Raw genomic sequence first — 15,514 nt, forward strand, 5'->3', positions numbered from 1 at the left:
GATCATGGAAAAGCCCAAGGCCTTTTACTCTTATGTGAGGAATAAAAGAATGACCAGGGTGAGGTTGGGGCCGGTCAAGGACGGCAGTGGGAATTTGTGCATGGAGTCAGAAGAGATAGGAGAGGTGATGAATGAATACTTTTCTTCGGTGTTCTCCAAGGAGAGGGGCCATGTTTTTGAGGAAGAGACGGTGTCACATGCTGATAGGCTGGAGGAAGTAAATGTTCGGAGGGAAGATGTACTAGCAATTTTGAATAAACTGAAAGTTGATAAGTCCCCTGGGCCTGATTAAATATACCCTAGGATTCTTTGGGAGGCAAGGGATGAGATAGCAGAGCCTTTGGCTTTGATCTTTGGGTCCTCACTGTCCACGGGGGTGGTGCCAGAGGACTGGAGAGTGGCAAATGTTGTTCCTCTGTTTAAGAAAGGGAATAGAAATGATCCTGGTAATTGTAGGCCGGTTAGCCTTACTTCGGTGGTCGGTAAGCTGATGGAAAATGTCCTTAGGGATAGGATTTATGGCCATTTAGAAAGATGCAGCTTAATCCGGAATAGTCAGCACGGATTTGTGAAGGACAAGTCTTGCCTCACAAATTTGATTGAATTTTTTGAGGAGGTAACTAAGTGTGTTGATGAAGGTAGTGCAGTTGATGTCATATACGTGGATTTTAGTAAGGCGTTTGATAAAGTTCCCCGTGGTCGGCTTATGAAGAAAGTAAGGATGTGTGGGATCGAGGGAACTTTGGCCAATTGGATAGGTAACTGGCGATCTAACAGAAGACAGAGGGTGATGGTGGATGGAAAATTTTCAGACTGGAAACCGGTTACCAGCGGAGTGCCACAGGGATCAGTGCTTGGTCCTCTGCTATTTGTAATTTTTATAAATGGCTTGGAGGAGGGGGCTGAAGGGTGGATCAGTAAATTTGCTGATGACACCAAAATTGGAGGAGTAGTGGATGAGGTGGAGGGCTGTTGTAGGCTGCAAAGAGATACAGACAGGATACAGAGCTGGGCTGAAAAATGGCAAATGGAGTTTAACCCTGATAAATGTGAGGTGATTCATTTTGGTAGGACAAATTTGAATGTGGATTACAGGGTTGAAGGTAGGGTTCTGAGGAATGTGGAGGGACAGAGAGATCTTGGGGTTCATATCTGTTCATAAATGTGAAGTGATGCATTTTGGTAGAACTAATGTAGAGGGGAGCTATGCGATAAATGGCAGAACCATAAAGGGTGTAGATACGCAGAGGGACCTGGGTGTGCAAGTCCACAGATCCTTGAAGGTGACATCACAGGTGGAGAAGGTGGTGAAGAAGGCATGTGGCATGCTTGCCTTTATAGAATGGGGCATAGAGTATAAAAGTTGGGGTCTGATGTTGCAGATGTATAGAACGTTGGTTCGGCCGCATTTGGAATACTGCGTCCAGTTCTGGTCGCCACACTACCAGAAGGACGTGGAGGCTTTACAGAGAGTGCAGAGGAGGTTTACCAGGATGTGGCCTGGTATGGAGGGGCTTAGTTATGAGCAGAGATTGGGTAAACTGGGGTTGTTCTCACTGGAAAGATGGAGGATGAGGGGAGACCTAATAGAGGTGTATAAAATTATGAAAGGCATAGACAGGGTGAACGGTGGGAAGCTTTTTCCCAGGTCGGTGGTGACGTTCATGAGGGGTCATAGGTTCAAGGTGAGGGGGGGGAGGTTTAACACGGATATCAGAAGGACATATTTTACACAGAGGGTGGTGGGGGCCTGGAATGCGCTGCCAGGCAAGGTGGTTGAGGCGGGCACAGTGGGAACATTTAAGACTTATCTAGAGAGCCACATGAATGGAGTGGGAATGGAGGGATACAAAAGAATGGTCTAGTTTGGACCAGGGAGCAGCGTGGGCTTGAAGGGCCGAAGGGCCTGTTCCTGTGCTGTATTGTTCTTTGTTCTTTGTATATCCACAGATCTCTGAAGGTTGCCACGCAAGAGGATAGAGCCATGAAGAAGGCCTATAGTGTGTTAGAGTTCATTAACAGGGGGTTTGAGTTTGAGAGCCGTGGGGTTATGCTGCAACTGTATAGGACCTTGGTGAGACCACACTTGGAATATTGCGTGCAGTTCTGGTCACCTCACTATAAGAAGAATGTGGAGACACTGGAAAGAGTGCAAAGGAGATTTACCAGGATGCTGCCTGGTTTGATCGGGAGGTCTTATGAGGAAAGGTTGAGGGAACTTGGGCTTTTCTCTTTGGAGCGGAGGAGGTTGAGAGGAGACTTGATAGAGGTTTATAAGATGATGAGGGGGATAGATAGAGTGAACGTTCAAAGACTATTTCCTCAGGTGAATGGAGCGGTAACTAGGGGGCATAACTATAGGGTTCATGGTGGGAGATATAGGAAGGATGTCCGAGGTAGGTTTTTCACTCAGAGAGTGGTTGGGGTGTGGAATGGACTGCCTGCAGGGATAGTGGAGTTAGATACTTTAGGAACATTTAAGAAGCTATTGGAAAGGCACATGGAGTACTTCGGGATGATAGGGAGGAAATAGCTTGATCTGGGTTTCAGACAAAGCTCGGCACAACATTGTGGGCCGAAGGGCCTGTTCTGTGCTGTACTGTTCTATGTTCTATGTTAAATCGAAGGCACTCATATATTTCAGAAAATATAATTAGATGATAGAATGTAGAACCTCTAGGTCATATGCAATGCCTAACATAGTCTCATTGTACTCATTATTGTAGCAGCAACTAACTCCTGTGTTTGTTTTGCATATAGAATCATAGAATAGAATCGTAGAAACCCTACAGTACAGAAAGAGGCCATTCGGCCCATCGAGTCTGCACTGACCACAATCCCACCCAGGCCCTACCCCCATATCCCTACATATTTACCCACTAATCCCTCTAACCTACGCATCTCAGGACACTGAGGGCAATTTTTTTAGCATGGCCAATCAATGTAACCTGCACATCTTTGGACTGTGGGAGGAAACCGGAGCACCCGGAGGATACCCATGCAGACATGAGGAGAGTGTGCAAACTCCACACAGACAGTGACCCAAGCCGGGAATCGAACCCAGGTCCACTGGAGCTGTGAAGCAGCAGTGCTAACCACTGTGCTACCGTGCCGCCCCAAAGCCTGCTTTGGAATACTTTGCTAAAGCCATCATTTAAATGTCATGATTTGGTGGAAAATTAAACATGCTAATGTCCCAATAATGAGTTGAATAGGTATTTTTTTGCTGTGCCACACTTCCCATGCTTCCTCATGTTCTAATGCCAGGTCTGCACATGCTGTGCTGCTGAAAATTGAGACTGGGTAGTTTTGGAATAAACTCTTAAATCTAAGGCTTATTAAACAAACCCAGCATATTAAAATAGGCTGTACCCGTTTATTGCAAACAGTAATATTAGGTAAATAAAAGCAACATACTGCAGATGCTGGAGATCTGAAATAAAAACAGTATGTTCTGAAAAATCTCAGAAAACCAAAGACGAGTTATAAGGGACTCTAAACTGTTAATTCTGTTTCTCTCTCCACAGATGCTAAAAACAGAAAGTTCTGGAAAAACTCAGCCAGTCAAGTTTTTCCAGAACTTTCTATTTTTATTTCAGTACTATTAAGAACTAGGAAACAGTCAATAACCACTTCGTTCATGCAAATGGATCAAATTGCTGTAAGATACCTCTCTCCAAACTAATGTTCTCCTGCTATCTTTGAATAAGACTTAAATGAATATATTGCCAGCAATCTTAAGGCTGGGACAATTCTTGCAATTCTAAAGGGCCCAGCCTAGTGTTTCCTGGGTTTAGCCACCATGGAGTTAGAATCTCCAATAGTAAGTAAACAGCTGATACTGCTCGCTGGAGGGAGTTACGTTCTGCCCCCTGGCAAAGTGCAGCTCTCTCCACAACATGGGACACACATGGGTCAAATCTCAACAGGAAAAAATGATGTTTCACCTCCACTTCAACCTTGAAAATAAAGCAGCTGTCTGAGGGGTTCACTGAGCACAGACAGTCCACCCACTGTCAATGAAGTGAGAAAATCTTAACCAACTAAGAAACATCTTCCAACCTGCTCCTTCGGTCTCCATCACAACAAACCCACAGAAAGGCAAATCAAACACGTTTCTGCAATCTTTTGATCCACATTGCTGCTGGTGAAAAACAGCAATGCCTTTGCCAAGTATCGTGCTATCAAAAGATACAGCAGATTCAAAACAATATATATATATACATATCTGAGAATTCAATTAAAAAGCAACAGGGTTATAAACAAAAATAATTGAGGTCTATAAAATAATTAAAGGTTTTCACAATGTGCCTATGATAGAATATTCAGTTTAACAGATTCAAGAGGACCAGGGATATGAGTTTAAATTATATAAGAGTAGGAGTTGACTGGATGTTATGCAGAGAGTAACGAAAGTCTGGAATACATTGCTGGCTGCTGAGGTGGGTGTGGACTCTCTGTATGCCTTCTGGAAGGACTGTAGCAAAACCTTGATTTGGTTTATTATTGTCACATGCATTAGTATATAGTGAAAAGTATTGTTTCTTGAGCGCTATCTAGACAAAGCACACTGTTCATAGAGGAGGAAAGGAGAAGGTGTGGAATGTCGTGTTACAGTCATAGCTAGGACGTAGAGAAAGATCAACTTAATTTAAGGTAGGTCCATTCAAAGGTCTGACGGCAGCAGGGAAGAAGCTGTTCTTGAGTTGGTTGGTAGGTGATCTCAGACCTTTGCATCTTTTTCCCAATGGTACAGTGATCTCCTGGACTAGTTTTGACCGTTTGAGTGGGACAAAGAGGAATTTTCAAGAGTGATTTTCCTTTATTGGGCTTGCAATTTGTCTCTGACTTGTTGTTCCTCCAAGGAGATTACATGGTTCAGGGGAGTTTGATGGGTAATAGGAAATGTCCAGTCATGATGTCCCTGATGCGATGCAGGTTGGATGGGCCAGCTAATCATTTCCTGCCTGCATTTTTGTACGTTTGTGATGCGCGATTAAATCACTCGGGAGGCTAGATTGTACCCGGGAAATAAAGGCTTTTATTACTAACAAGAATGGAGCACACTATATACAATACAATCCCAGACTGAAGGGTCACCAGACAGTGCAGTGACCTTTATACTTCTCCAGGTAGGCGGAGCCAACTGGAGTGTACCACAGAACAATATCAACAGGTAGAACAGCCCAACCCTAACCCCAACAGTGACAACAGTAACATATCTACAAATACCCATAGTGCTGACCATCTATGGTTCAGTACTTATAGCGGTAACCAACTGTGGTTCACCACAGTTTGTATGTTGGTAGATGTGAGTAAATGTTGTGTGCAACATGATAGCTCCTGACTGAGTCATGGCAACCATGGAAACTTTAAGCAAAGAATGGCAATTGAGCATCAGTGAATTGCACAGAACGTATAGTCGGATAGATATTCGGGAGTCTAGTTTGCATGGAACTGGAGAGAAAGTTTGTGAAGGTTAAATGAGTTGAATAATGTCTATGAAAGAGCAGATTATACACAGATTTGACAGCCTAAATAGCCTTGTCTCATTTAATGATTTCTGAAGGTCTTTAATTTCTTTCCGGTTTCTTTGTCACTTAAATCCCTGCTGCTCCACTTTGCTAGTTTCATGAATTAACTGAAGGTTCTGTGTTATGCGAGTCATCTGCTCACTTAACATTCAGCATCAGTGACTCCTCTCAAATGAATAATTTTTGACTGGTTACAAATTGTAATCTGACACGCCAGAATGTTGAAAATGCCTCATTACTAAAAGCAACAAGGTATCAAGTTAAATGATCCAGATATGAAGATGTCACCATGCCACTCACAGCTTCAATTAGTAATAAAAAAATATATAAATAATGATCTGCTGCACTTAAAGCCGATCTGCTAATCATTCTACAAAACAGCATGGATTGCAAAAAGGTTCATAATAAGCTTCTGTCTGTAAAGAAAACAAAATAAACGTAACTTACGATCATGTAACGCAGCTGCCAGAACAATTTTCAAACAAGCAGACCTCCTTAGCAACAAAGAATATAGAAGAAAGGTGCCTATAGTAATACTCCTCTAACACTTTCCCAGTGGTCAATGGGCAACATAATCGTTATAAATATCAAACTCATTAATCAACCACTGCAGAGCAATTATGAAGTAGAATGGCTCAAAAAAATTAGATTAAAACTTCATAAAAGTTCCATAAACTTTTTATCAAGGAAGCGTCAAGATTTTTGGTGGGTGAAGACGTCTTCAAATTTGAAGGTGAGATGAGAAATATTACTGTATAATTACTGTAACACCAATGCATGAGATATAATATAGATGATGTGGCAAAAGCCAAACATGACTATTACTGTAAAACTGCAGGGACATGAAGGAAATTAATATTTGTTGAGGATATGTGTTAAACAAAAATCACAAAGTGAACTTTAAGTCGCAGCATGCTGTCAGTGGAAAAACATGTTGGCAAGTTAATTTCACACTCACCTTGCAGCATGACGAGGATTGTATAGATTATGCAGAAACAAGCCACTCGACCCAACCAGTGTTTGTGCTCCACAAGTGCTTCCTTCCATCTAGCCTCACCTAAACCCTCTTCTATTCTCTTCTCCTTCATATGCTTTTCTAGTTTTCCCTGAAATACATCTATATTATTCACTTTCACCACTCCCCATGGTAGCGAGTTCCACATTCCCACCATTTTTTGGGTGAATTTTCTTCTGAATTCCCGATTGGATTTTTTGGTGACTGTCTTACTTTGATGGCCTCAAGTTGTGCTCCTCTCTCTGTGTTCACTCTATCAAACATTTCCTAATTTTATAGATCTCTATTATTTTGCCCTGCAGCCTTTTTTCAAGAATAAAGAAACCCAACCTGTCAAACTTTATATGATATGTACACAACCATACTTCTGATATCATTTGGCAGGCTTTATTAATATGCCACTGCTTGCCTTTATGCCTGTTAAATCCAATGGAATTAATAATGCATATTATCCAATTTGTTCCCCTCCCAAAATTGAATTTAACCCCCAAAACGTCTCAGAGGTGTTTGGGAAGAAAAGCTGGGAGATGATATGAATGCACAACTTGTGTTGTGTGTCAAAATTCTGAGGCAGCAAAATAAGTCAACAAGAACTTCAGCATCAGCTTGGCTTGTTCATCGATTCGAGAATGATGTCAACTTGGAGTTGTGAGTTTCTGCCATGCATTTTCATGTGACTGATTTGCAACCCATGGATCTTTGGGAACATGGAACAGGATGTCTCACAATGCAGTGGGATCCAGTGTGCAGGATTTGCTTCCTTGTCTTTCTTCCCCTGCTGCCACCCTGCCTCATCATTGAAACATTGTGACTCAAAGCATGATGCAGCTTGAGTCTTTGTGTATGGTAACAGCTGAGACAGATAGACTTTTGATCATTAAGGGAATCAAGGGTTATGGGGAAAGGGTAGGAAAGTGAACATGAGGAATGTTGGATCAGCTATGATCCTCTGAATGGCGGAGTAGGCTTGTAGGGCTGGACATCCTAATCCTGTTCCTATTTCTTATGGTCTTATGGGCAAGTTGTGGCCATTTTGAATGATTCGTGGCAAGCTCCTCCTTGTCATTAATGTCAATTTTGACATGCCTCGAGGAGAGGTTCGAAGTGTCATTGAAGCATTTTCTTTGTCCTCCCATGGAACTCTGACTATCTAAGAGAAAGTCAAACCTGGCAGGACAGATGTTTTTCAGCCTTCTGGGCACAGGTAGCATTGGACCGAGAGTGGCATCAAAAAGCCCTAGCAAAACTGAAGTAAATGTAAATTGGGGCAAACTCATACCAAGCACAAAGTGAGCTGGTTGAGGCAGTTACGTTAGCCACAACAACTTATTTGAGACTTATCTTGATAGGCATATGAACAAACGGGGAATAGAGGGATATAAGTGATTGGTTAGATAGGTAAATGTGATCGGCGCAGGCTTGGAGGGCCAAAGGGCCTGTTCCTGTGCTGTACTGTTCTTTGTTCTTTGTTAAAGGTTATTGAGATCAGTCACTTCAGGTCCAGACCATTGCTGCAAAAGCTCATCAGGGTCCTAGGCTCACCTATCTTCATCTGCTGCACCAAAGACGTTCCCTAAACCATAAGGTCAGAACTGGGAATTTTCACTGATGATTGTGCAATGTTCAACACCATTTGCAACTTGTCAAATATTGAAGCATTCAGTGTCCACATGCATAATGGCTTGGATAATATTCAGACTTGGGCTAATAAGTGGCAAGTAACAGTCATGGCACTCTAGTGTCAGACAATGACCATCTCCAACAAGACAAATCTAACAAACACTCATTGACATTCAATGACATTACAATTGCTGAATCCCCCATTATCAACATCCTGGGAGTTATCAATGACTAGAAACTGAACTGGACTAGCCATATAAATACTGTGACTACAAGAGCAGGTCAGACTTTGGGAATTCTGTGGCATGTAACTAATTAATTGACTCCCCAAAATCTGTCCACCATCTACAAGGCACAAGCCAGGAGTGTAATGGAATACTCTCCACTTGACTGGAGTAGTGAAGCTCCAAAAACATTCAAGAAGCTCAAAAACATCCAGGACAAAGTAGCCCGCTTGAGTGGCATCCTATCCACCATCTTCAGCATTTACTCCCTCCAAATCACTGAAGCACAGTGGCATCAGTGATCACCATCTACAAGATGCACTGCAGCAACTAACCTCGGCTTCTTGGACGTCTACCACCTAGACGGACAAGGGCAGCAGATGTGTGGGGGTACCATCACCTTCAAGTTCCCCTTAAAGCCACCCACCATCCTGATTTGAAACTATAAGGCGACTGTTGCTGGGTGAAATTCCTGTAACTTTGTCCCTAACAGCACTGGGGTGTACCTATACCACATGGATGACAGCAATTCACCACCAGCTTCTCAAGTGCAATTAGAGATGCACAATAAATTCTGACCTAGCCAGAATACCCACATCTTGGGAAAGAACAACTAAAAAAATAAGTAGGGCATTCAGCCCTTCAATCCTGCACTGCCAATCAGACTATGGCTGATCTGTACCACAACTCCATATTTGCACTTTTGCTCTGTATTCCTTGATAGCATTACATAACAAAAATCTGTCTCAGACCTGAAAGCTTCAGTTGTCCTAGAATGTATGGCCATTTGAGTGAGATAGTTCCAGATCTCAATTACCCCTGTTCCAAAAAAGTGAACATGCATTGCGCATAAATCAAGCAAGGATAATATCATCAACTTACCTGCTATTGGCGCAGTAAATCTTCCAGTCATAACATCAAAATAGCTTCCAACATTGGTCTCCACACTGCTGAAAATAATACCACTGTTCTGGTTTGTGAAATGGGTTGCCATAGAAGCCATAAAAGCAACCTATGTTCATTGAAAAAAGGTTAAAATGAGAACAATAAAATAAAGTACAATTTTTATAAAACTGCCAATGTGGCATTTTGTTTCTAGCAGCAAGTTACTTAAAGTTTATTTATTAGTCACAAGTAAGGGCTACATTAACACTGCAATGAAATTACTGTGAAATTTTAGACCAGTGACAATCTCAATGCATACATCCTTGGTCAGGTAGAAGTCTACATGCTTGATCTGAAAAACCTGCTTAAATATTAATATCAGCCGAGAGCCAATTATGAGACTGACGCTGCGAAATCAAAAAGATCAAAAAATTCAGAAAGATTCCAGCTTGGCAATTGGGAACTTTTTAAAGGTTTGCCCTGGATTATCCAAAGATAAAATTTAAAGTTTATTTATTAGTGTCGCAAGTGGCTTACATTAACAATGCAGTGAAGTCACTGTGAAAACCCTCTAGTCGCCACACTCCGGCACCTGTTCGGGTACACTGAGGGAGAATTTAGCATGGCCAATGCATCTAACCAGCACATCATTTGGACTGCGGGAGGAAACTGGAGCACACGGAGGAAACCCACGCACTCACGGGGAGAACGTGCAGACTCTGCACAGACAGTGATCCAATACGTTGTAACTCATGTGACAGTAAAGAATGTACACATGAACACACAAGTTAGGTGCAGCCGCCTGAGCCTGCTTCATCCACTCATTGACATCATAGCTGATCTGATTGTAATCTCAACTGCACATTCCTGCCTACCCCTGATAGCTTTTCACCCCCTTGCTTATCAATAATCTATCTAGCTCCGCCTTAAAAATATTCAATGACTCTGCTTCCACTGCCTTTTAAGAAGGAGGGTTGCAAAGATTCACGACCAGCGGAGAAAACAATTCTCCCTATCTTTGTCCTAAATTGAGGGAATCCTTATTTTTAAACAGTAACCCCCTAGTTCTAGGTTCTCTCACAAGAAGACACATGCTCTCCACATTCACCCTGTCTGCAAAATTTGCAACTATACCTTTGGTCCCTTCATCCAAGTCAATTATATAAATTCTAAAAAGTTGAGGCCCCAGCACACCACTTGTTACATCCTGCCAACCAAAAAGAGACCCATTTATGCTTACCCTCCGTTATGTAGTCAATCTTCGATCCATGCCAATGTTACCCACAACACCATGAGCTTTTATTTTTGTACTAATCTTTGATGCAGAATAGAATAGAATAAAATCCATAGAGTGAAGAAGGAAGCCATTCAGCCCATTGAGTTTGCACTGACTGCAAAAGAGCATCTTACCCTGGCCCACCCCATCCCCATAACCCCACACATTTATCACGGCTAATCCCTTCACCTACACATCTTGGGATACTAAGGGGCTATTTAATATGGTCAATCCATCTATCCCGCACATCTTTGGACTGTGGAAGGAAACCGGAGCACCCGGAGGAAACCCATGCAGACATGGGGAGAATGTGCAGACTCCACACAGACAGTCACCCAAGGTGGAATCAAACCAGGGTCCCTGGTACTGTGAAGCAGCAGTGCTAACCACTGTGCCACCCGCACCTTATCAAGTGCCTTTTGGAAATCTAAATACAGTACCTTCACCGGTTCCCCTTTATGCACAGCATATAGAACATAGAACATAGAACAGTACAGCACAGAACAGGCCCTTAGGCTCACGATGTTGAGCCGAGCTTTGTCTGAAACCCAGATCAAGCTATTTCCTCCTTATCATCCCGAAGTACTCCATATGCCTATCCAATAGCTTCTTAAATGTTCCTAAAGTTTCTGACTCCACTATCCCTGCAGGCAGTCCATTCCACACCCCAACAACTCTCTGAGTAAAAAACCCACCTTGGACATCCTTCCTATATCTCCCACCATGAACCCTATAGTTATGCCCCCTAGTTACCGCTCCATTCACCCGAGGAAATAGTCTTTGAACGTTCACTCTATCTATCCCCTTCATCATCTTATAAAACTCTATCAAGTCTCCTCTCAACCTCCTCCGCTCCAAAGAGAAAAGCCCAAGTTCCCTCAACCTTTCCTCATAAGACCTACCCTCCAAACCAGGCGGCATCCTGGTAAATCTCCTTTGCACTCTTTCCAGTGTCTCCACATCCTTCTTGTAGTGAGGTGACCAGAACTGCACACAATATTCCAAATGTGGTCTCACCAAGGTCCTGTACAGTTGCAGCATAACCCACGGCTCTTAAACTCAAACTCCCTGTTAATGAACGCCAACACACTATAGGCCTTCTTCACGGCTCTATCCACTTGAGTGGCAACCTTCAGAGATCTGTGGATATGAACCCCAAGATCTCTCTGTTCCTCCACATTCCTCAGAACCCTACCTTTGACCCTGTAATCCACATTCAAATTTGTCCTACCAAAATGAATCACCTCGCATTTGTCAGGGTTAAACTCCATTTGCCATTTTTCAGCCCAGCTCTGCATCCTATCTATATCTCTTTTCAGCCTACAACAGCCCTCCACCTCATCCACTACTCCACAAATCTTGGTGTCATCAGCAAATTTACTGATCCACCCTTCAGCCCCCTCCTCCAAGTCATTTATAAAAATTACAAATAGCAGAGTCTGTGGCACTCCGCTGGTAACCGGTTTCCAGTCCGAAAATTTTCCATCCACCACCACCCTCTGTCTTCTGTTAGATCGCCAGTTACCTATTCAATCGGCCAAACTTCCCTCTATCCCACACATCCTTACTTTCTTCATAAGCCGACCGTGGGGGACTTTATCAAACGCCTTACTAAAATCCATGTATATGACATCAACAGCACTACCTTCATCAACATACTTAGTTACCTCCTCAAAACATTCTATCAAATTTGTGAGGCAAGACTTTCCCTTCACAAATCCGTGCTGACTATCCCGGATTAAGCTGCATCTTTCTAAATGGTCGTAAATCCTATCCCTAAGGACCTTATCCATCAACTTACCGACCACCGAAGTAAGACTAACCGGCCTATAATTACCAGGGTCATTTCTATTCCCTTTCTTATTGTATTATTGAACTCCAGTAAATTGTTTAAACATGATTTCCCTTTCATGTTGATTCTGCTTAATTACACTATTTTTCCCAGTGTCGCGCTGGAAGTTCTTTAGTAAATTGTTGCTAACATTTTCCCCATGACAGATATTATGCTAACTGGCCTTTAGTTTCCTGCTTTTTGTCTCACTCCCTTTTTAAATAAAAAAAGTTATATTTACTATTTTCCAATCTAATTGATCCTTCCCCAAATCTAGGGAATTTTGGAAAATTAAAACCAATATATCAACTATCTAATTAGTCACTTATTTTAGTACTCTCGGATGAAATCCATCAGGACTTGGGGAATTATCAGCCTGCAGCTCTCACAATTTACTAAGTACACTTCTTTAATGAAAAAAGTTTATTCATTAGTCACAAGTAAGGCTTACATTAACACTGCAATGAAGTTATTGTGAAATTCCCCTAGTCGCCACAGTCCGGCGCCTGTTTGGGTCAATGCACCTAACCAGCATGTATTTCAGAATGTGGGAGGAAACCGGAGCACCCGGGAGAAACCCACGCACGGGAAGAATGTGCAAACTCCACGCAGACAGTGACCCAAGCTGGAATCGAACCCGGGTCCCTGGTGCTGTGAAGCAGCAGTGCTAACCATGGTCCTACCGTGTAATTTTCCTGAGTTCCTCCCTCCATTTATTTTCTGATTTCCTCCCTCCCTTCCATTTCCTAATTCACAGCTATTTCTGGGCTGTTATCTTTATCCTCTAGTGAAGACTGATGCAAAGTACCGGTTCAGTTCATTCGCCATCTCCTTATTTTTCATTATTAATTTCCAAAATTAACATTCTATAGGACTGATGCAAATTTCATTAACATTTTTCTTTTAAAATGGAAACCCTACTATCTGTTGTTATATTTCTAGCTAGCTTTCTCATATTCTATTTTTAATTCCTTATCGATCTTTTTGTCATTCTTTGTTTTTTTAAAATATTTTGTCCAAACTTCTCACATGCCATCCATCTTTGCACACTGATATGCTTTTTCATTTAGTTTGATACAATTTTCAATTTTTAAATTAATCACCGATGGTTGGTCCTGCCCTTGGAAAGTTTCATTCTCTTTGGAATGTATCTATTCTGCATGTTCTAAAATATCCCTTTAAATGTCATGGAGTTTAACAGAGTTTTACAGATCAATTAGGGACCCTTTTGCCCATTGCATTTGCGCGAGCCATCAAGCACCTAGCTATTCTAATTGGCCACTGTACCTTTATTGACCTATCTCTTAACCTAATTTGCTAGTTCATTTAAACAAGCTTGGTTTTCATGCTCTCATTATTTAAGTTTAAATATTAGTCTTAGGCCCACTCTTCTTTCCCTCAAATGGAATGCAAATTCAAAACTGCTACCATATCTACACTGCATTACTATGAGGTCATTGATTAATTCTTTTGCATTGCACAACACCAGGCCTTGTATAGCCTCCTCTCTGATTGGTGCCAGAATATGCTGTTCTCAGAATCTATCCCAAAAACAGTCTATGAATTCTTCATCAAGGCTACCTTTAATTTTCTCACTCTGTATCCAAATTAAAACCCCCCTGATTTTCCTGCATGACTATCTCCTAGACATGTCTCACATTGCTTGATAAATGTAATTCAGTGGGGTCCATTTTAATTCAAGGCACATTCAGAGAAAGCATGTTGGGAGGGAATTCCTGTAAAAATTCAGGAAGTGGCCTAAACCATTTTAACTCCTAGGCTCTTAGATTGTATCTCAATTCTATTCATAGGAACAGAGGACATTGGATTGGGTGAAAACTACTCAGCCCATTGAGCCTGTTCTGTCATTGAAATAAATCATGGCTGATTATTTATTTACCTCTATGCCATTTTTTCACAATATTCTCGTATCCCTTGACATCATTAATACTCAGAAATATATCAATATCTGTCCTGAATATGCTCAACGATTGAGATTCCACAGCCCTCTGAGGTAGAGAATTCCAAGATTCACCATCCTCTTAGTGAAGAAATTCCTCCTTACATCAGTTTTGGAAGACCTCGCTCTTATTCTGAGATTGTGTCCCCTGGTTCTAGACTTAGATGTAGAGATGCTGGAGCAAAAGCTACCAAATAAAAATTGAAAGCTTGTGTGGCTTTTGCTACCAAATAAACCTGTTGCACTTTAACCTGGTGTTGTTAAACTTCTTACTGTCTAGACTTAGAGCCAGAGTAATCATCAATCTATATCTACCCTGTTATGCCCTGTAAGAATTTTATAACTTTCAACAAGATCATTCTTCAAAACTACAGAATACAGGCCCCGCTGTTTATTCGATCTCTCTTCATAGGACAATCCATCATCCAAGGATTGGTCTGGTGAACTTTTGTTGTACTCCCTCTATGGTAAGTACATCTTTCCTTAGATAAGGAGATCAAAAGACAATACTCCATGTGAAGTCTCCCAACGCAATTACTGCTTTTGATCCATATCCTTTAAAACCCTGAACTGATACCTAAAAGTTAAGATCCAATACACATCCTGAGACACATCTCTTTTTACATTCCCCCAATAATATCTCCTGTCTCCCAACCAATTAAAAACTCATAACACAAGTTTACCTCTAATTTCATGTGCACTATGTTTTGCTAATAATCACTTATGTGGAAATTTATCAAATGCCTTTTGGAATTCTATGTAGACAACATCCATAAACATTCCCCTGCTCACTTTGTTAATGATCTCCTCAAAAAAGATCTGCTAGATTAATCAGACATTATTGACCCTTCACAAATCTATATGGATTCTCAATGCTCAACTCATGCCTTGTTCAAATGTTCAGTCACTCTGCCCATCCTTTCAATTCAAAGGACTCCTTAGAACCTTTCGCTTTGATTCTGCATTTATTAACCCTACTCCTTCTATACCGATTGCTCAGTGTCCAGTTATTCTTGCTTTTGCAGTGCAACTTGCATTCATATACTAAGATTTAATTAGTACTATCACAGCAGTGTTATTAAACAAACTTTGTAACTGAGACGCGTAACAGATATTACGACAGATGACAAACGCCTTGGTCAAAGAGGCAGGTTTTAAGGAGGATATTA

At 41.6% G+C, this 15,514-nt stretch overlaps 1 protein-coding gene across 2 annotated transcripts in view; it reads right to left on the reverse strand.

The window, feature by feature from the left end:
* The window catches only part of LOC144501483 (complement C1q tumor necrosis factor-related protein 3-like), a 32,866-nt gene that overhangs the window by 5,715 nt on the left and 11,637 nt on the right, over nucleotides 1–15,514 (reverse strand). For both annotated transcript variants that reach the window (XM_078225400.1, XM_078225311.1), the window contains exon 4: nucleotides 9,276–9,405. In XM_078225400.1, the coding sequence (XP_078081526.1) occupies nucleotides 9,276–9,405 (130 nt within the window). The remainder of the gene's footprint in view (nucleotides 1–9,275; nucleotides 9,406–15,514) is intronic.

This window comes from Mustelus asterias, chromosome 1 (assembly GCF_964213995.1).
Source record: "Mustelus asterias chromosome 1, sMusAst1.hap1.1, whole genome shotgun sequence".
Taxonomy (NCBI): Eukaryota; Metazoa; Chordata; class Chondrichthyes; order Carcharhiniformes; family Triakidae; genus Mustelus; species Mustelus asterias.